Source organism: Acanthochromis polyacanthus, chromosome 4 (genome assembly GCF_021347895.1).
Source record: "Acanthochromis polyacanthus isolate Apoly-LR-REF ecotype Palm Island chromosome 4, KAUST_Apoly_ChrSc, whole genome shotgun sequence".
Lineage (NCBI taxonomy): Eukaryota > Metazoa > Chordata > Actinopteri > Pomacentridae > Acanthochromis > Acanthochromis polyacanthus.
In genome coordinates this window covers 6,713,805-6,736,712 of record NC_067116.1, presented here as the reverse complement: position 1 = coordinate 6,736,712, position 22,908 = coordinate 6,713,805, and the positions used below count along the sequence as shown (strand labels likewise).

Sequence of the window (22,908 nt, the reverse complement as noted above, 5' to 3'; positions counted from 1 at the left end):
TTGTATTTGCCCAAAGCAGAATCTCATGCAGTATTTAACATAAAATGATACTTTAATATGGACCTGTGCACCTGTTAGGCATTGTGTCATATTTCACTGTGGTTACCATGGTAATGAAACCAAACAATTGCTACAAAGATTTTCATATATAACTCAGCATAGAATGAAGTGATAAAAAAAAAGGCTAATAGGTGCATTCTACATAGCCTACACTACCAGCATGCCAAAAATGGGAAGTTTTGGTCAAAAGCGTAAGAAGATAAATGAAGGGGCAGTTTATGTGTGTCCGAAAATCAAGTTTTGAGAAATCGGCACTTAAAGTTTATGACTGATGATGACTCATTATATTCAATTCAATTCAATTCAATTCAATTCAATTTTATTTATATAGCGTCAATTACAGTCAAATTGTCTCAAGACGCTTTACAGAACCCTTATGCCTGAAAACAATCAAATAAAAAAAAACAATTTATCAGGAGAAAGAATAAATGTTTCGGTATATGATAATCATCTTTTGGGCCTGGGATCTTTCTGCATGGAGTTTGCATGTTCTCCCTGTGCATGCGTGGGTTTTCTCCGGTACTCCGGCTTCCTCCCACAGTCCAAAAATATGCTGAGGTTAATTGGTTATTCTAAATTGTCCGTAGGTGTGAATGTGAGTGTGATTGTGTGTCTGTATATGTAGCCCTGTGACAGACTGGTGACCTGTCCAGGGTGTCCCCTGCCTTCACCAGAGTCAGCTGGGATAGGCTCCAGCAGGACAATCATCTTTTTTAAAATTTGACTTTTTCACCCAAATCTATCATATTTGAAGGTAAAATTCCCCCTGAAGAGACTTTTCCTCAAGTTATTCTCTTTGGAATATTATATTTTAATCCTAAATGCCTCCAGAAAAAAAAAAAAAAAATATATATATATATATATATATATATATATATATATATATATATATATATATATTTGCACTCTGATACTGAAATATTCTATTACCGTTATTATTTTTATTATTATTCTTAACACACTGTGAGTTTACGTTTCATTTTCCCAGTACAATGTGCATTTTTACATTTTCTGCTTTTGTTCATATTTTCAGGACATTTTTTCTTTGGCTTAAATTTCTTGGATTTTAAACTGGGAGCGACTTTAATGCTTAAGTATTTCTGATTCTGATCCACGTTACAAAACTTTTTCTTCAAGTTATATTCTCTTTGGGATATTATATTTTAATCCTAAACGAAAAAAGAAGCTTCTTTAGAAAAAAATGAAACAGAAAAGAGGTGAAACAATCAAAAAGATGATTTTTAATGAAGGTATTTGGGATTATTACAACTTGGAGGACTGAGAATCTGCACAGGTGAATTATATTGGGATATTTACACACCAAAAAAGGAATATTATTCACGTTTTACTCAGTCTTTACCTGATTACACAGACTATATTTGATTTTAGACTGATACTTTACCGTTTCTGTCGTCCTCTGGCTTCAGTTTGGGCGTCAGATTTATGTGATCTCCTCCCATGGAAGCCGACAGTTTGGGTTTGGTGTTTTGAGCGTCAAAGGTGAAGAGTTTTAACTCTGAAAATGAAACCAGGAATGTCAATAACAGTGTTCTAAAATCGGACTTTTTTCTGCACCGAGGTGGGAGGAGACGGCCGGAAAACGGAGATTCTGTGGAAGTTATCGATGGTCTCACCCATTTCTGGAGCTTTGACTTCGATCTCGGCCGGAGTTTTGCAGTTTGCGGCCAAAGATAAGCTGCTTTCCTCGACCACGTGCAGCAGCTTGGTGATGGTTTGTTCTCGGCGCTCCTCTTTCATTCGGCTCCAGGCCGCCAGCTCGTCCTTCTCCACCAGGTTGTTCACCGCCTTCACCAGTTTCTGTTTGGAAAGATGTTTTGTTTGCGTGTATTGTATGTTCTTTTACTGCGGTATGGTTTTAATTAGACGTGGATAGAATGTGGTATTTACACAGTTCTGTCTCTTTGGGTGTTGCATGGAAGCTTCTGTTGGTGGAGAATTTCGGTGTCCAATGATTCACTGTTTTCAGCAAAAAAATCACTGGACGATTATTTTTTTCTGGCTGATTTCTTTGCTGAAAACAGTGGGCTTTATTAGTCTTTTGGAGCCCATTTTTTCTGCACTTCAGGCTGAGCTCCAAATGTCAACTCAGAAACGGTAAACAGGAGTTACCGTGAGCGTGGCGTTGACAGCAGACGGCTTGACGGTGAAATCCTTCGTCGATGTCGAGCGGCTCAAAGCCTCGACGTACGCGATCACTTCCACCGAGGTGAGCTCTCCAGACGTCTGTCGGCCGATTTCCTGCAGCAAAGTCTGGGGCTCGGTAAGGTTGCTCATCTAGAGGAAGGAAAATCGATTTATTTTAGTGCACTGATTGACTTTAGAATGCCAAAACTCCTCAAAATAATGTTAATATACACTCATTTCTCTTGGATTCCAACTTCAAAATGACCAAACTTTGCACCAGGAAAAAAAAAAACTCTGTGGAGGGCTCGTGGTGGAAAAAAGTTTTGGGACACCCCATGGATTTGTGAAATAATTTGCACTAAGAATCACTCTTAAGTCTATCAAGTGTAATTTCTTTCAGTACAGTCACAGCGTACATTCGTCTGTCTGTCTGTCTGTTAGCAACATTACTCATTCAGATGAAATTTTCCTTGAAGGTCAGAAATGACACAAGGACCAAGTGATTAGATTTTGGCAGTGATGCAGCTTATAGTGTGGATCCACGGATTTCTTAAAGATTTCTGTATCATTGCCAGATATCACTGATATATGACAACAAGTGAACACTACATGATCACATGACTGTGATGCTACTACAAATGCATCACTGCAGACCACAAACGTTTATAAAACTGTAAGTGTGAATGGTTCTCCTACTTTTTCTAAAGAAAATTTTAATAGTTTGAAGACATTGTAAAGTCATCTTGGACCCATTTTTAGTATTTTTTTTAAACCCTTCTCAGCCATCCTAGATGATTAACTCATCTTGGACAGGGTTTGAACAGTTAAAGAGGATTTCTTGAGCAAGTTCTGGATATATTTGAGTAATTTCTAGCCATGTTGCACATATTTTGGGTCAATTTTGACAAATTCTGACAATATTTAAAGAACACATTTATTTTATGAGGTCAAATTTGAGTCATTTTGGACGTGTTTTTATTGTTTTTAGCCATTTTTGGAACCCTTCTAAACCATCCTAGATGTTTAACTCATTTTGGACAGATTGTGAACAGGAAAAGAGGATTTTTGAGCAAGTTCTGGACAAATTTCTAACAATTTTAGACATTTATTACAGATTTCTGTATCACTGTGAGATAGCAGCACAGCGTCACTGTAACCATGACAACAAGTGAACACTACATCAGCTGATTGTTATCCTACTACAGATCCACCATTGAGGACTTATCAGGACTTATCCATCAGAAATGATCCAAGGACTGAGCAGCCTGGGCAGAGTACTGCGCCCTCTGACTGCTTTTCTTGTTTTACTTTTAAAGAGGACAAAGAGCTTTTATCATGTTGACACCAGAGGACGACATGTTTGACCGACTGAAAACAGGCAGCTCAGTGTTGCACTGGTAGGACTGTACCAGTTAATGGCAGCACTACTAACCACTATTAAAACTCTAAAAAGTCTAATGAAAGTAGAGTTCACAGCTGCTGGGAAATTTAAACTGTAGTTTTGTGATGAATACAGGACGTTTCAGCAGGCATGGGAGGAAGAATCTGAAGAGTTCATTTGCAAAAACAGGCAATTCCATTTTCAGAAAACTCATTTTTTTTATTGTTTACTTGAGATAATAATAATAATAATAATAATAACAGTAATAATTTATTTTTTTCTATTTTGTCATGTATTTTTCTACTGAGTCAAATCCACTCAACTTCACTTTGATTGATATTATCTCAAGTAAACAATAAAAAAAACGTTTTCTGAAAATTGATCAAAACAGAGCTTTCTGTTTTTGCAAATGAACTCCTCATTTGTTTTTGTGGAGGGAAATAACGGACCTGTGTGCCTTCTTTGCCAGAAACAGTCCATTCCAAAACGTGCAGCGTCACCACGACAAGTCAGGGTTGATTATTAACACACAGTTTCTGTGAATAACGCTCAGCTATAAGTTATTTCATTTCATTTGGTTTTACCTCATGGCTCAGAAAAAAGTAGGCCAGTAAACAGCTGTGTTTTACAACAGTTGGTTTATTGCCACAGATACACTTTTCTTTCATCTATGTGCAAAAATTAAGTTTTATTTTTTATTCATAGGAAATCTCATAATTTCTTTGTTTTTTTTGGAATAAAGTCTAGTTTGTTTGTTTTTTAAAATATCGCTTTAAAAACATTAGAAAAGTTTGAAACATTTGTTTTATTTGCTACAAAATAAGTAATGTGCAAAATTCACAGTAAGTACATTTACCATTTTGTGATTTAATGCAGTCGTTGTGTTCATGTACAGTGAATAAAGCCTCGTTTTGTATTTTAAAATCTATGACCATCTTTTTGTCTAATCAGGTTTGGCCTTTTACTGTCAGAGAAATGCAGAAAACTACCACAAATAGATCTATACGTGTAATATTCAGTCAACAAAATTGTACTTTACTTTTATAACGGCCTCATCAAATTGTCCTTTTGCTGCAGTGCATTTGAAAATACTTTGTTACTGAATATTATCTTGATTATTTAAATGTCTTTTATATAATCCAGTCATATTAAATTAGTTGTTTTTTGGCGGCCTCCCTCACAAACAGAGATATTTATACAAAGCTGAGTAGTCCTGTTCTACAATACAGTTTTAGCCTGTTTGCAATTTTTTCAATCGTATTTCATTTAATTTAGAGAAGAAAATGTGCATTAATCAACACTCAAACAAAATTAAATAAAACTACATTAGCTGATGTTTATAGGCATCTAAAAATAATAAATATGATACAGTAAGTGCAGCAGTTAAATCAGCCTCCATTCTAGTCAAAAAGCACGTTTCGTCATGTCTGTCCTCGTTCTGTCCAACAGAGGGCAGCGTCTTCCCGTCTATTCCACCTCTTTCAGCTCTGACGATTGATACTCACAGCCTCCAGTGTGTTGTTGACAGCTCGTGTCATGCAGCTGATGTTGTCGTGGCAGAATTTCTGGGGATTCTCTGCGAAAACAAGCAGTTACAGAAAGAGAAAAAAGACGTCTCTTTACCCCTTCATCGCCACCGTTTCACCGCTGCTGCAGTTAAAGTCTGGATTTCACAAAACGTAAAAAAAAAAGCCTCACAGACACAACATCACGTAACGTCTTTGTCATCAGCTTCACTTAAGACAAAAGCAAATTTAGGATTGCACCGTTTACTTGATGTATTGCATAATCCTCCATAAAAAATGTTTCAGATGCTCTTTGCTCCGCGTTGTGAGAGAGGAAGTTAAAAAAGAAAAAAAGATGAAGAAATATGGATGCCCTTGAATGTAAGTACGGCAGCTGGGTGTGTGTGTGTGTGTGTGTGTGTGTGTGTGTGTGTGTGTGTGTGTGTGTGTGTGTGTGTGTGTGTTATACCGACCTTTACATCTTACACCTCTCTCTGGATTAAAGTGCTTAGAGCCTGAAGTTGGGATGTAATCACGCTGACAGGTGCAATAGAAAGATCCATTCGTATTATGGCAGTGAGAGTTTGGGCCACAGAGCTGTCCGGAGCGGCATTCATCAATATCTGCAGGATGCAAATGAAGAGTTCAGCTGCAGCTAAGGAAACACTCTCTTCAGTTCTAGTCAACGTGCTCAGACTCCTGTCTTTGCAGCATTTAAACCTCAAATACTGAAGTTTGTTGCACAAATGAGGACTGTGCAGCTCTTTTGTGTGCACAAAACATCCTAATATTCATAATTCAAATTGTAAAATCAGCTGTGGATTGGACCGGAATTCTTCTTCTGGTGCAAAACAAGCAAAACACGAGCAGATTGGAAGGTAGTAAAGGTTCAACTACAACATATTTATCATTCTTCTGTACAAGTTATAGTTATAATGCACATAGACAGCCATTTTTGCAGCATTTAAATCTCAAAATACTGAAGTTTGTTGCACAAATGTGGACTGTGCAGATCTTTTATGTGTGCAAAATCTCCTAATATTTATCAGTTAGCTTCAAAAATCAGCTGTGTGTTGGAGAATACTTGTTCTTCTGGTGCAAAACAAGCTAAAGATCTCAGTTGTTTTCTAGCAATAAAGGTTCACCTACAACATATTTACCCCCCTCTGTATCAATTCTAGTCAACGTGCACAGGCTCCTGTCTCTGCAGCATTTATAGCTTAAAATACTGAAGTTTGTTGCACATATACGGACTGTGCCGCTTTTTTATATGTGCAAAACATTCAAATATTCATAAAGTAGCTTCGAAAATCAGCTGTGGATTGGATTTCTCGAGGAATTCTTCTTCTTCGGGTGCAAAACAAGCTGAATATCTGAGTTGTTTTCTGACATTAAAGGTTCATCTACGACATATTTATCCTCCTCTGTACAGATTATAGTCATAAAGTACACAAACACCTGTCTTTGCAGCATTTATACCTCAAAATACTGGAGTTTGTTGAACAAATGTGTACGGTGCAGCTCTTTTGTGTGCACAAAACATCCTAATATTCATAATTCAACTTCTAAAATCAGCTGTGGATTGGATTGGAATTCTTCTGGTGCAAAACAAGCAAAACACGAGCAGATTGGAAGGTAGTAAAGGTTCTAATACAGCATATTTATCATTCCTCTGTACAAATTCTAGTTATAATGCACATAGACAGCCGTTTTTGCAGCATTTAAATCTCAAAACACTGAAGTTTATTGCACAAATGTGGACTGTATAGATCCTTTATTTGTGCAAAACACTCGAATATTCATCAGTTGGCTTCTAAAATCAGCTGTAAACTGGATTTCTATAGGAATTATTTTTCTTCTGGTGCAACACGAGCTGAATATCTGAGTTGTTTTCTAACAGGAAAGGCTCATCAACAACATATTTATCCTCCTCTGTATAGATTCTAGTTATAATGTACACAGGCTCCTGTCTTTGCAGCATTTATGTTTCACAAACTGGACTGTACAGCTCTTGCATGCATGCCAAACATCCAGATATTCATAAACTAGCTTCTAAAATCAGCTACATGTGTCTAAATCTGTGACTTGGACATCTATAAATGGGTAAAGGTGTTGTAGTGGTGCAAAACACCAGTAGATTGGAAGGCAAAGGTTCATCTACACCATATTTATCCTTCTCTACACAGTTCACAGCCCAGACGCCGCCACAGCTGCATGCTAGCTGCTCTAACATCGTGCTATCTGTGCATAAAGTCCTCCTGTTGTAGTATTCCTGCTCATTATGTGAGTTTGTGTACATGAGAAGGCCGGAGCGGCTCGGCCAGACTTTACCGGTGCACTCGGTCCCGTCGTTGGGCTGGAACTGGGCCGCTCCAGTGGAGTTGTAGCCGGACACACATGTGCAGTAGTAGCTGCCGGCCGTGTTGGTACAGCGCCCCCTATCGCCGCAGATGTTGGTCACATTCTGGCACTCGTTGTCGTCTGTGATGAGAGGATGAGACGGAGAGAAAACGGGGTGAGTCGAGGATGGACAAGAAGCTCTAGAAGAGGTTTAAAAGCTTCGTGTTCCTAAAGCATGTTTGCAGATTTTACTGGCTGGTTTCATAGAACTGTGATTTCCATCAGACCAACCGCTTTTCAGATTATCCACCAAAACTGGGAAGACTGAGAGGAGTTAGTTATCAATTGTTTAATCTTTCTTAACAAAAATTGACGAGAAAGGTTTAGATGTAAAGAAAATGTAATGTTAATTCTCTTGTACCCTACTTTTTTTATTTGAACAAGGATATCTTTAATCCGTAATGTATCCATTTTTATCCAGTGAAAAGGAAACTAAAAACACCATTTTTGTCAGTTTAAGTGATTCAGATGACACTTTTAGAGACTGAAAACTTCATTTTATGCCAACAAGACTGATGATTTTATCAAACTGTGTAACTGGTTAGAGCTAACGCGTGTAATAAAGCTTTTTTTTTTCTAACCTTTTATTGGACCAGGAATGTTTTTCATCCTCAGATGCTATTAAAGTGATACATTATCAGTTTGTCTCTGTCCTTTATTCCCTACATTACCCATAAATCCTGTCAGAGAAAAGCCGGAACACGTTCTCTAAGTTTTTGTTGCCATGACTTTCAAAGTCTTTTACCAGCTATTTGGTCGACCAGTAAATAGAAAACTTTAATCACCATTTTTGTAAACTCAGGTGCTTTAAACGTTTTTTCTGGAGACCAAAAACTTCCTTGTACGCACAAAAAACTCAGATTTTCTGCATATAGGGTTAGTGCACTGGAAAGCACAGGAGGGAGGGATGTTTTTGACACAGTTTTTCTCTCATCTTATATTTGAACAGGTTTATTTTTTATCCCAAGATGCTCACCAACCTTAAAGTCCATTTTTGCCAGCGTAGATACTTTAAACTGTGGTTCTGGAGACCGAAATGATAATCAGTCCTATTTCTGCTTCGTTACATTACCCATAAGCCCCGTGAACAAACTGCAGAGAAAAACCTAAAGACGATCTGTAACTTTTCATTGACAACAAACAGCCACAATTTCAAAAGTCTTTTACAAGCTACAAATTTTGAGGAAGTGGTTCAGTCCATTTTTGTCATGTTGGGCATTTTAAACTCCTACATTACCCATAATTCCAGTCAACAATCTGCAGAGAAAAGCCTGAACATGTTCTGTAAATTGTTGTTGCCAAAACTTCTAAAGCCTTTTACGAGCTATTTGGTCGACCAGAAAATTGGAAACTTTAATCACTATTTTTGTAAACTGCTGTGCTTGAAACAATCATTTTGGAGAACAGAAACTCAGATCTTCTGCACACAGGGTCACTGCATTAGAAAGCACTGGCAGGAGGGATGCTTTAAACAGGATTTTTCTCTAATCTTACACTTCAACAGATACGTTTTTTACCCTCAGATGCTATTAACCCTCCTGTTGTCTTCATTTACAGGCACCAAAAAGTATCGTTTCCTTGTCTGAAAAAAATGCAAAAATTCAGCAAAAAAATCCTCAAATTTCTGAAAATTTGCAAAACTTTCAAGAAGAAAATTACAATAACTCCATATAAGTTTTCCTTAAAAGCATTATTTTCAAAAAAAATCCCTGAAATTTGGCAAGAAAATGTTTGTATTTTCAAAAAATGAGCAAAAATCTTCCGAAAAAATCCTAAAAATATTTGAAGTGATTGCATATATATCAGTAAAACTTCTAATATTTTCTTTAAGAACATTCACAAAAAAGTTGATTTTCTTGTGAATGTTCTTAAGAAACATTTTTAACTTTTTTTTTTTTCCACTAAAAAATGTTAAAAAATTTCCCAGTGTTGAAAATGTGGACATCAGAAAATACAGATTTTTCCCCCACATTTTCAAACTTTAAAACGGGTCAATTTTGAGACACGAGGGTTAACGTGTCAAACTATTAGTTTGTCTCTGTCTTATTTTTACTTTATTTCCTACATTACCCATAAGTCAAAGGTGATTCAAACCACACCTTTGGAGACCAAAACACACAGACCTGCTGCATGAGAAGGCAAATAAATTAACATCTAACCTTTTATTTAACCTGGACGCCCTTTAAATGTTATATTTTCCGTCCTATTTCTGCTTTGTTTGTCTGACATTACCAGGAAACCTTAAAGGCTGTTTTTGTCAGAAAAACTTCCCCTTATTACCGCTGGACAGCAAACACAGGATTAAAAAACATGTAAATTTAAATGTAAACATCCTAGTGGAACAAACTGTGTGAAAAACATCCTCTCTTGCCAGTCACACTGCGTTTTTTCTAATCTTCAGTTCCTACATTACCCATAAGTCCATCTGAACATGCTCTTTAACTTGTTGTCTTTTAAAGGAATTAGCCGACAAGTAAAAATAAAACCTTAAAGGCCATTTTTGTGAGTTTAGATGCTGTAAACTACAATTTTGGAGACCAGAACCTTCCTCTTACATACATAAAAACCTGATTTTAATTAGCTGGACACAACATAGGCCTAGAAAGTAGCAAAGGATGTTTGGAACACGGTGTTTTTTGTGATCTCTCATTTGGCCAAGGATGATTTGGATGATTTTAAAGTGTTATAACATCAGTTTGTCTCCTACATTACAGTCAACAAACTACAGATTAAAGTGTGAACTTGTCCTGTAAGTTCCTATCGGACACATAAACTGGAAAGCCAAAGTTCAGGTTTATATTCAAACCTCAGCAAATTCTCTCCTCTTTGACAGCTGTGTTAATGAATTAAAGCAGCATAACTGGACCCTCTGACAGCACAAAGTGATGCTAATTCTCCAAGATTAACCTTAAATCATGCTGAGTTACGTTTGCTAGAGCAGAAAGACAAACAGAAAAAATAACCGCGACACACATGAACGTCTGTTTACCAAAATCAGAAACCAGCCGTACATTAAAGAGCAGCTGTTTGATGGGATTATTCCAGAAAAACAATCCAGAAAGCTCTCAGAGCATCTTTTAAAAAGCACAAGAATCTGTAATAATGGGTCTTTTTACAGCACGTTTGCAGAAGTGTGGTTTTAACGTGTGTTTTACATTTATTGTTTTGGAAATATCTCATTTGGATCATGATCCTGCAGCCTGGTGTGGAATTAAACACAATAAAGCTCATTTTTGGTGTTGTTTTGTTGCTTACAAGCAGTTTAACCTTTCATATTTCCTGTGTTTGATTCTGAAATTCCCTGAAATATTGCTCATTTTGCTGCACAGGTTTACAGAATAGTAGAAATCCTACATTACCCACAAGTCCTGTCAAGAGAACTACAGACGGACGGCTGGACATTTAAGTTTTAGGAATCTGTTGCCAGATATTCAGGAAACTTTCAACATGATTTTGGCCAGTTCAGGTGTTTGACTGAAAAGTTCCTCTTAGGTCCATAAAACATCAGATTTTAGGCTCACTGCTTTAGAAAACAAAAGTTAATATCACAGTTGGACACACTGTGTGACTGTTGAGAGGGAACGTGACATCTTTTACACGAGTAAGAATGTTCCGTTGATGTATTTGTAATTGTTGGCTGCTAATTAAGTTTCAAATGATAACCACATCACACAGGTCTTAGCCCATTTCCTAGTTGAACTAAAATGACCTAAAGTGTTCCAGACTTTGCAGCTTTACAGAGCAGCACTTTATTGCTGTTTGTTCCACAAAGTGCTGCTGCAGCTGTTATTTCCAGCCACACACCTTCCGTCTGTGGTTTACTGAAAGCGACCTGCTTCAGGCTTTCCGTTGTTGTGTTCGTTTATCTGGACATGATGAACGCCCGCCTCTTCCTCTGCTCTCTGTACCTTTGTGAACAAAAAGCTGTGCGATAAGGGAAATCCTCTGCTCTGAAGAGGCGGCCGAGGAAGTTCCTGCAGAACACTGAGGACACTCGTCACACAGGTCACTGCCACACAAACATGTCAGCAGCCACGGTTTGTGGTTTGCTTTCAAGATTGTGTGCTGCTCCTGTTATAATCCTGAATGAAATCACTGCCAACAAACTGCCTTCTGCACTTTGCTACATTTCAGTTTCAGTTTTTCACTAAGTGACCCCAAACTTTTGAATAGTACTGTACATGAATTACAGTTATTTTATATTAATTAAAGTTGAGATTATTACTTAAAATTGCGCTATATTAAAGTTGCCCTGAATGAGTTAAACTTGCTCTACCTTAATTACCGTTGCCCCATACTAGTTAAAGTTGCTCCATATGAGTTGAAGTTGCTCTAAATGAGCTAGAGTTGGTCTACATTAGTTAAAGTTGCTTAAAATGAGTAAAAGTTGCTCTATAACAGTTAAAGTTGCTCTATATCATCTAAAATTGACATTATTAATTAAAGTTGCTCTATATTAAAGCTGCTCTACATTAGTTAAAGTTGCTCTTAATGAGTTAAAGTTGCTCTATATTAACTAAAGTTGCTGTAAATGCGATAATGTTTCACTATATTAGCTAAAGTTGCATTTTATTACGTTAAGGTTGCTTAAAAATAAGTTAAAGTTGCTCTACATCAGCTAAAGTTGTTCTGTTACAATTGATGTGCACTACCGTTCAAAGGTTTGGGGTCATCCAGACAGTTTCATGTTTCCATAAAACTCCCACTTTTATCCATGTGCTAACATAATTGCACAAGGGTTTTCTAACCATCAATGAGCCTTTCAACAGCATTAGCTAACACAATGTAGCATTAGAACACAGGAGTGATGGAAATGTTCCTCTGTACCCCTATGGAGATATTCCATTAAAAATCAGACGTTTCCAGATAGAATAGTCATTTACCATATTAACAATGTCTAGACTGGATTTATCATTCATTTAATGGTATCTTCATTGGATAAAAAATGCTTTTCTTTAAAACATGAGTGACCCCAAACTTTTGAACGGCAGTGTATACATGTATATTCAACATTATTGGACCTGGAAAAAGAAGGAAAACTATGCCTGGTTTAAAACTGAAAAATGAGCAGTGTTTTGCAAATTTGTTACATTAGATTTTTTGATAGTTGAAGGAAACTGAAAAAACAGAAAAACTAAAAAATTCAAAAATTAGATTACAGTAGGTCCTCGGTTTACAACGTCCTCAACCTATGGCGGTCCGTGGTTAAGTCGCTCCCTTCCATAAATTTAAAAAGAAAATCTTGTTCCATCATTCTGACATACGGCGTTTAGGTTAAAACAAATATTGTGCAGGAACTAGTTGGTGAGCAGAGCGGACGAACACGTCGTCACGCGGCTTTGTTTACATTCGCTGGATGTACGCCATATTGGATTGTGCTGCATTCGCTTTCTTTTGTTTGTGTTGGGATTTTTTTGGAAACTTTTTGCCTTTCATTATGGCTCCCAAGCGGAAGTCAGACTCTTCTGATGGCAGTGCTTTAAAGAAATAGAAAGCCCGGTTTTTTATTTAACTGTAAAGTGTTTTTATAGTTTTACCACTGTGCTAGCGTAGGTGAGTGACATAGGTACTTATGTACGTATGTGAGTTCAGACTTGTGGTGAAAATTGCGTTAGGTCGAGACGTACGAATTCTGACCTAAGTCTCTAATCACTGAGACCCCTCTGTACACCAAACCAAAGAACAAGGTGAGTTTTTCACTGTTTTCACTGTTAATGGCTCAGAAGGAACTGGAAAAAAATGGATTGTTTTTTATTTAAAATGTAAAAATAAAAAATGGGATTAGAAGAAGATAAAAATCCAGCTGGGTTTTTCACTGGGTTGCATCTGATTTGTGTTGCTATTAGCTGAGGAAAAACAGGAAAAATGAGCCTTTTTTTGTTCGTTTAGCTAAAAACAACTGTTAAGTTCTCTCATTTGTGTCTCTGAGTTCCATTATTAGCAGTTTTAAATGTGGACCTGCAGAGCAGCTTAATCCTGGACCGCATTGTTCCTGTCTTGTTTGAAAATCGTGTTTGCGTTAGCCACATTCTCATTTACTTCTGCGAGCTGCACTCTGATTGTGATTCGACTCGGTCAGGAAACAAAAAGGGCTCCAGGAATTCCAAACAGCCCCCAAACACAACACGAGTAACAATGCAGCCGGCCGGCCATTAAAAACGCTCCTAATAGAAGCTGCATCGTGGAGATATTCTTCTTCTTTTCCATCCAACTCGCTGTGTTTTCTTTGTGATTAACTCTGCAGCGAGTCAATTACCTGCTTTGGAACAGAAAACAAGCCGAGGACAGAAAGTTGACTCACCTCCACTCACCCACATGTTTCTGTAAAAGCTGCATCGTTATTAAGCACAATTAGACGAATAAAAATGAGTTTCCCTGCTCATAAAAATTCTGAGGTCATTTGTTTGCTTCTGGTCTGAGGACTATTTTGAGATAATTGCAGATAAACGGTTGAAACTGCATTAACCCACGTGAGTGCAAATGTTGAAATAATGCGTCTATACATGCAATGAGAAGCCAGAAACTACAAAAGCCAACTTTTGTAGTTCTTTATTTCTCATATTTTATTTGAGCAAAGATTTTCTTTTAATCTCAGATGATATTTAAGTGTTGTATTATCATTTTAAAACTCTATTTCTGCTTCATTTCATACATTACATACAGAAATGCAAAGTTTAAACCTTAATTACTATTTTTGACTGCACTGGTGTTTAAAACTACACTTCTAGAGACCAAAAGCTTCCTCTCATCCACGTTTAAAAGCTCAAACAAGAAAAGCACTCAGAGAGCTCAGTCCTCCTCCAAGGCTGCTCATTCCCCCATATGGCATTTTCACAAATGCAGCATTTGTTTAGTAGTTACTGATGATCAGAAATCACCGCAACATAGAACATGTTCATTTGATATAGATGTACCCACAATGCATGTGTACGTTATGTACAGATATCGAATCACGTGACCTAAATATGTAGCGGGCGGCAGGAATTGATGGGACTCAGAAACACCCCCACAATTTAATCAGCTGTTCCTTGGATCATTTCTGATGGATAAGTCCTGATAAGTCCTCAGTGGTGGATTTGTAGTAGGATCACAATCATGTAGTGTTCACTTGTCGTCATGGTTACAGTGACGCCTTGCCTCTATCTCGCAATGATACAGAAATCTTTCACAAATCCATGGATCCAGACTATAAGCTGCATCACTGCCAAAATCTAATCACTTGGTCCTTGTTTCATTTCTGACCTTCCCTGAAAATTATATCCAAATCCGTTTGTTTGTTTTTGAGTAATGTTGTGAACAGACAGACGTATGCTGATCGTCACATAACTCTGCTGTTCCATGGCAGAGTAACTATTTAGGAAGAAGGTTAAGTTAAGCTGCTGACTGACTTTACTTTATATCAAATGATGTTAAACGTCTTTAAATATTTCCACAGTCAGGATTCATTTTCACAGAACTTTATTCTAAGTGTCTGAAGCAGCTTTTCACATGAAGTCTGTTTACTCGCTGTTTAATCTGGTCCTGAAACTTCTTTTTTACAGTTTGCAAAGTCTGGATTGGACCCTCTGCCGGGCCAGTGTTGGTCTGCACTAAATCAAAAGGAAACATTTGAAGTTGTGGTGATTCTTAGGTTATCGTGCTGTGATTATACTGGTTTTACTTGATCTGTGCGGCCCCTTATCTAGAATGAGTTTAATGCCCCTGTTGTGCCGCATCCCCATGAATATTCTGAGAGTCTGTGCGTTCACCTTTACAAAACGAGGTTCCGTCTCCGGTGTATCCACGGTTACAGAAGCAAGCGTTGTTGGATCCATTCAGGGCCTTACAGGTGGCGAGACGGTGGCAGGAATTACAGATGTCAGAGAGGCTGCACGGGTCCATCAGACTGGAGAGCCATGCTGAGAAAACACAACGTCTGAGTTCACTGAGGTTCCAAAGCAGGTTGTTTTAAGGCGTCTGGTTCCAGTAAAACCAGGAAAATCTTCTAACCTGTGACATAATCCACCAAACTACAGCACATACAGCTTTGGAAATAAACATTAGACCACCCCGAGCGTCGTTTTCGGACTCTTTCTTTGCGGAAAACCACAAACGAACAGCAGATTTGACGATTCCACAGCTCACGTAAACATGGCTGTCGGAACTCATTTGTTTCGTTTCCGGTTTAAAACAGAAAAACAAAAAATGGAATTAAATTGAACATTTGTTAAGTTTCATTTCATTGCTATTGGCTAAGAAAACAATGTTTTGCTTGTTTTGGTTTAAAATGCAAAACTGAAACTTTGGTAAATTAGATTTTTATTGATTATTGAACATTAAAAAACTGGGAAAATATGGGCTGTATTTAAAACAGAAACGTTTAAAATGGGATTACACCAAACCAAAACCTGAGCTGAGTTTTTAATATGTTAAATTAGATTTTTATTGGTTAATGAACATTTAAAAAGCAGGGAAAAAAATCAAGGTTTGTTTTAAAAATGACGAGGCAAAAAGGGCTCACACCGAACCAAAAGGCAAACTGAGCTTTTTAATTTGTTAAATTAGATTTGTATTGTACATAAACTGGGGGGAAAATGGAAAATGATCTGTTTTTCTTGTGATTTGGCTTAAAACAGAAAAAAAAACCCCAAACAAACAGTGACTTTCATTGCTAATTGACACTGAAAAACAGGAAACGTAGCCTAGTTTTAAAATAGAAAAATGTAACACATTATTTTTGATATTTAATGGAAAAGCAGAGCAGGATTTATTATCTAATGAATGGTTTTCTTTGTATATATCTGTTCTTTGAAGCATGCTAGGGTGAGAATATAGCTTGGATTGACTTTTGCGCAAAATAGTGGCGACTTATTAAATGTTTTCAGCCGTTTTCTGTGATTTTTGAACTTATTACAGTGTCAGTAAATCACATTTTAAACAGAATCTGTTGTCTTGTGCCTTTTAGAAGAAGCTGTAAATGTTATATAATGACAGCTGTATTCATCCTGCTATGTGAAGAAAACTACAGGTGGTTTAAAAGTAATTTCCAAAGCTGTAAAAGTTCACGTAGCAGCATAAAAATCATGTTAAAGACGTCAAAATATCAAGTTAAGTTTTGAAGCTGTGTAGAAAACTCATGTGAAGTTTAATTAAGCTCATTTACATGTGAATTAAAGTTGATCTAGAGATCCTACAGACAGAAACTAAAACATCTGCAGTGTTGAAGTGAAGAAAAGGCTCACCTACCTGTCAAAAGTACGAGTTTCATTGGTGACCTGAGCAAAGACTCCATGCCAGCGCTAAGTCTGGATTTTGCTTTCAGCTCGGGCTGTGGTGGGCTTGGCCGCCGCTGACGTCCTGCACTTCCTGTTTGCCTGAACCTGGCCCTTCCTGTCTGAGCTTTAATCTGCTTTCAGAAACACGCTGCAGGTTCGTCAGGCAGCTCTGTCTCTGCTCATTTACACCGAATATTACAGCAGGTCTATCATCGTTCAGGCGTCTTTCTGGACCTGCTGTGGGCTCTGCTGCTCCTCATCGGGTCATTGTTCTCGGTGGAACCCGAACAGTAAACAGGCCACAACAACACCGAGTGACTTCACTGAAGGACGACCGCCTCCCTTCCGCTAACAGCCGTACACAAAAACCCCTCTGACATTCCACAGCGACCATCTCAGAGCTCCTCAGACCCCCAGGATTATCTTTGAGGAACAGGAAATGAGCCTCTAAAAGTCAAAATATAAACTGAATAAAGCAGGTTCTTGGGTGTAGGGTTTGATATGTGTGAGTTTTACTGGAAAGGAGTGGAATTAAATGCTGTGATATGTTCAGAGATTCTTCATCTGAGGTGTTTTTCACACATTCCCTCTAAAACGGTGCTCCGCTGAAAGTGTCATGTGCTGTTTATGTAAAGCTGTTGAAGCGCTGACCCCTGGAAGGAAAAAAATGGAAAAACATACTAAAAAACGTTCAAACACTGTAGAAAAAAACATTGAAAATAAAAGCCGGTTTGTCTAAAATAATGATATTTATGGCTGAGCTGATTTAAATACAGTAAAATTGGATCATTATAGCAATAAAATTTAGTTTCTCTTTATAAAATACTGATTTTTGATGTGAAACTGTTTTGGTTTTTTTTGCAAACACATAAATGACCACTTTTTTCTTGTAATTTTACTAAATATTAACAGCAATTTAGCAAAATGGGGCAAATCAGTAAAATAACAGAAAATAAAATTATTTACCATCATTTCAATCCTGAATATACATTTATAAAACTAAAAATACACATTTTTGATGTGGAAATTATTTACATTTTTGGACTATTTGCATTTATTTATTAGCTTTTTTACAGTAAACATACAAATTAACACTATGTTTTGATAATTCCTGAAGCAAACTCTGTAAAAATACCCCCCCATCCTTAATATACATAACTTTTCTTTCAAAAAACATCAATTATCTGTAAAATATTTTATTCTTTGCTGATTTAAAGTACATTTTAAATCACCATTTAAATACAAAAATAAAATTACAGTCAAATGTTATTTTACTATTTGTAAAAAAAAAAAAAAAGAAAACCTAAATAAAAATACAGCTCTTTTACTATTTTTTAAATCAGTATGTACTTGACATACTCCTTATAATATCTAGTCTAAACACTTAGAACTACACTTAACAATGATTAATCAATTTTCTTTCAACAAGAAATATCTGCAAAATAACACACAAAAAATATTTTAAAAATTATTTACCATTTTCCAGCTTTTACTGTACATACTGTTCACATTTTTCTTTCAAATGCAAACAAATCGCAGAAAAGAAATTTTTTGGGACTCATTTAATAGATTTTAAGAAAGTGTAATTCTACTATCAAATGCTGTAAAATAATAAGAAGAATAAGAATGCTGATTTTATTATATATTTATTATATTTTTGGCATGATTTTTATATGTTAAAGTGCATTTTTTTTATCTTTTGCTGTGATTTGTTTTGTTATTATCTGTAATTTAACAAAAAAGTAGAAATCTGGCAGAAGATGTGTCAGAAAAATATGTTCAGTAACAGTAGACTACTGTAATATTCAAAAATGATTAAAAAAACAGTTAATATAATGGCACATATCTAAAAATAACTTTTCATTAATATAGAAAAAAATTATTCTACTGTCAAATGTTGTAAAAGAATAAAGTACTATTTGAAAAAAATGCAGTTAGTTGATGTGAATTTTATTTATAGTTTTGGGATGTTTTTGTGCATAATTGTAGATTTTTTGCTGTGATTTTTGTCGTCTGTAATTTAACAAAACAGTGGAAATCTGGCAGCACTGGAGTCAGAAAAAATACATCCAGAAACAGTGCAATACTGTAATATTCAAAAAGAGATTAAAACAGTGAATATAATGACATACATCTGTAAAATGATAGACTTTTTAGCAGATTTAAATGCCAAAAAATGTCATTTTTGCGGTCAAATGTTCAGAAAGATTCACCCTCTTTCATCCTTTCTGACAGTTTTAACTATCACATTGAAAACACTCATTTTCTCCAGTGTACCGTCCACTATTGTTGAAGCTGCTGTATAAACTGTCCTCAGTAGTGGAGGTATTGTAGAAAACGGCTTCATAAACAGAATTTCGAGGCTCTTTGTGCCGCGGCTACAGTTCGTCTTTGAAGATAAGAGATAAAGCAGCACATTTTATTTCTGCGGTTCTGTGACATCTGTCATGGACTAACGATCCCATTCTTGAGCTGACACAAAACAAACCCGAGGGCCTCCGCCGTTCGCTTGGCGCTGCCTTTCAGCCACACCCATGAATATCAACACTTTACCGGGTGGAATTTAACCACAAAACAGGTGAATTCAAATGTGAGCCGGCGACAATGGTGAAAAAGGTGAAGTGGCCATTCAGGTGTAACTGAGGTCCTTTTCAGACTTCCCTCTACTTTTATGGCACACAAACGCATTCACTGATGAATAGTTTCACTCGGAAGATAAGTTCTTTGTTGACTGTACTGCAATCTGTGCCGGCGGTTTGAATCGCTTAGGCAAGGCGTTCAGTTTATTGCTGAGAAAGGCAGCTGCTTTGAATGACGCCATTAGAATCGCTCTGCATTACTGTCCTGGGAAAGCGCTGGGTGAAAACCACGTCTGAATGTCTCGCTGTGACACGCTGCTAACAGCGAGGAAGGAAGTGATGTTGCCTCGAACAAACCTGGACTGATTGCAGCCTTTCCTCCTCCTCCTTTTTTTTGTCTCAGGAAATCTCTCTTTTAGGGAGGAATTCGTACGAAAAAAGAAAAAAAGGCCCACAGGAGCTGGTTTCTGCTGCTGCTGCTGCACAATGACATTGTAGGAAAAAGACACCTAAGAGAAAAGCCTGTGTGGAGGCAGTCTTGTGTAAATGTTTCCTCTCTCATGGATATGGAAATTCTCACTGTGCAATTGCAGAATTTTTGCATGTGTGTGTGTGTTGTTTACCCTATTCAGGCGATATAGAGATTTGTAATCCGGAGCGCGGTGGAGAATGTGTGCTGACGCTTCTCACACAGATCTGTTCTGATGTCGGCCTTATGTTCAGCCACGATGCCGACTGAACTCTGGGCCCAGATGGCAGCGACTGTCTCAGGAACTCACAGCTCCTGAATATTTCAGTACGTGAGGTCGCACAGACAAAGTTCTGCTCGGCCTCCAGCTGCTGAGAGTCCGGTTTAGTTTAGAAAAGGTGGTGCTGCTCGGACAAAGCACACTTTAAGAGCCAAAAATCCAACCTGAAAGTGAAACAACACCTGACAGGTCCTGAAGGAGTTAACAGTGTTGGTTGTAATAGGTGTAAACGTAGAGTCAATGACGATTGTTTCTGTGTTGCTTGCAGGTGTAGATGTAGAATTTGTTTATAATAATTTGAGGAAAGGATCCAGGAAATGGCTGAAGGCAACAAACATAACTTTAGCTCATACTTAAGTTTTGGAAAAACCCAAACTGCATTTAGTGACAGGAGGATTTAACGTAATGAAGACCATCAATGGAACCTGTTAGGGACTTAATCTCATTAAAACTTGTGCTTTTATAGAGATTTTTATAGAGATCTCTAGTGTTCTGAAATGACAGTATAGTTTGCCATGATCTTTCTTCTTTACATATTGCCTTAAAAGGTCAAATATCAGCAGTAGAGATAGTAGCACCCTGCTGTCTCACAGCTTATTCAACCGTTATAAAAAAGTGCTTATCAGTTAGGAATAAATTTGGAAAATCCCAGATTGCATTTAGTTGCAGGAGGATTTAACCAGCTAAAGATCGTCGATGGAACCTCTCAGGGACTTGATCTCAATAAAAGTTGTACTTTTATTGACAGTGAGGGTTGTAATAGGTGCAAAAATAGTAAAGACAAAAAAGTACTCACAGAGTGCAATACTCCACCAAGACTGTTCATTCCCTGACCTTGCGCTGAACTCAGGCATGTGTCATGCATGTGTACGTTATGTACAAATACTGAATCAAGTGACCTAAATGTGTAGCAACTGGCGAGAACTGATGGGACTCAGAAACACCCCCACAATTTCCTCAGTTGTTTCTTGGATCATTTTCGATAAGTTGGCAGCAGTGGATCTGTAGTAGGATCACAATCAGCTGGCACAGCATTCACTTGTTGTCATGGTAACAGTGACGTCGAGTCGACCACTATAGCTCACAACCGGAAATCCTTAACAGATCCGTGGAACCAGACTATAAGCCGCATCACTGCCATAATCTAATGAGGTGGTATTTGTGTCATTTCTGACCTTCCCTGAAAATTTCATCCAAATCCATCTGTTTTTGATTGATGTTACACATGGACAGACAGATTCACAAACAAACGTACGCCGATCGTTCCTTGGCAGAGTAAAAAAGTCACCATGGACTGTTTCTGCATTGCTAAATGGAGGAAAGGATCCAGGAAATGGCTATAAGCAGCAAAAAGAAAAAAAACTAGTATGAGATCATCAGTGGAACCTGATAGGGACTTAATCTAATTAAAAGTAATGAGTAGTTCCTAGAGCAAAAACCAAACACGGAGAAGCTGCATTCAGCTTCTATGCCCCATATATATGGAACAAACTCCCAGAAAACTGTAGACCAGCTGGAACTCTCTTAAGTCCATTCTGAAGACGTACCTGTTCTCAGCTGCTTTTGATTAAATTATTTTAAGTTATTTTAAATCTTATTTTATGACAGTTATTTTAAACAGCCGTTTTCTGACTCGTGCTTTTGACCTTTTTACTGTTCTGTTTTTCTTTTAATAACTGTGCCCTTGTTTTCTGACTTCTGTTTTTGATCTTTTTACTGTTCTGACCTTTTTTTTTAATGATTTCATAAATGTTTTCTTTTGTTTTTCTTTTAATCATTGTTGTTGTCATCTTCTGTTTTAATGTCCTTGTAAAGCACTTTGAATCGCCTCGTTGTTGAAATGTGCTATATAAATAAATTTGCCTTGCCTTGCCTTAAAAGTTGCACCTTAATGGACAGCATTGGTTGTAATAGGTGTGAAATTAGAGGAAAGTCAATCAGGATTGTTTTTGCGTTGCTTGCAGGTGTGGACATACAGTTTTTACCTTATTGCTGTTTATAATAAATGGTGGAAACAATCTTGCAAACAAACGGATGCAACAGGCAAATCCTTTTTTGTAAAAAAAACCCAGATTGCATTTAGTGTCAGGAGAATTTAACCAGCTAAAGATCATCAATGGAAGCTGTTAGGGCCTTCATTTTAGTAAAAGTTGCACTTTTATTCACAGTGTTGGTTGTAATAGGTGTGAAATCGTGGAGAAAAAGTAACTGAGGATTGTTTCTGCGTCTCTAAATGTGGAAAAGAATCCAGGAAGTCTGTGAAAGCAACAAACATAACTTTAGTTTGTATTTAAGTTTTGGAAAAACATGGATTTCCACCTGAAAGTGAAATAAAACCTGACAGGTCCTACAGGAGTTAAAGGGAATAACCTCAATTATGGTTAAAATGAGATTTGGTCATTTCTGTTTGTCAGCTTTTGGTCAGAGGAAGATAAGAGGATCAAGGATATCCTCTTAGAAAGTCAACAAGCCGACACAATTTCACAACTCTTTTACAAGACCAATAAAAAAAAGAAACTTTAAGGGTCTGTTGTCAGCTTAGGTGTGTCAAACTGCACTTTAGGACCTAAAAATGTCCTTTTTTATTCCTAAAAAGAGATCATTTTAGTACACAGACCAACTGCAGTAGAGAGCAAATAAATTAACATCACAGTGCAACAAACTGTGTGATTGGTAAAAGCTAACAAATCTGTAAAATGAATAATCTGATGCAGAAATGAAAATATTTATCTGTACAAATGTGCAAAGGTCTGGACATGAAGGAAAATATGTTGTCTGGATGGAAACAAGTGCAGGTATTCCAAAATATATATATATAATTGTAGGAGTAGAGGT

The 22,908-nt window shown here is 37.1% G+C and overlaps 1 protein-coding gene across 1 annotated transcript in view; it reads right to left on the bottom strand.

The window, feature by feature from the left end:
- adgrl4 (adhesion G protein-coupled receptor L4) overlaps positions 1–17,031 on the bottom strand; it is a 30,019-nt gene extending 12,988 nt beyond the window's left edge. The window contains exons 1-8 of the mRNA XM_051947553.1: positions 16,717–17,031; positions 15,240–15,389; positions 7,423–7,572; positions 5,565–5,714; positions 5,092–5,162; positions 2,191–2,355; positions 1,695–1,878; positions 1,463–1,576 (exon numbers count right to left, since the gene is read on the bottom strand). Of these exons, the coding sequence (XP_051803513.1) occupies positions 1,463–1,576; positions 1,695–1,878; positions 2,191–2,355; positions 5,092–5,162; positions 5,565–5,714; positions 7,423–7,572; positions 15,240–15,389; positions 16,717–16,762 (1,030 nt within the window). The 5' untranslated portion in view covers positions 16,763–17,031. The remainder of the gene's footprint in view (positions 1–1,462; positions 1,577–1,694; positions 1,879–2,190; positions 2,356–5,091; positions 5,163–5,564; positions 5,715–7,422; positions 7,573–15,239; positions 15,390–16,716) is intronic.
- Between the last annotated feature and the right edge of the window lie 5,877 nt (positions 17,032–22,908).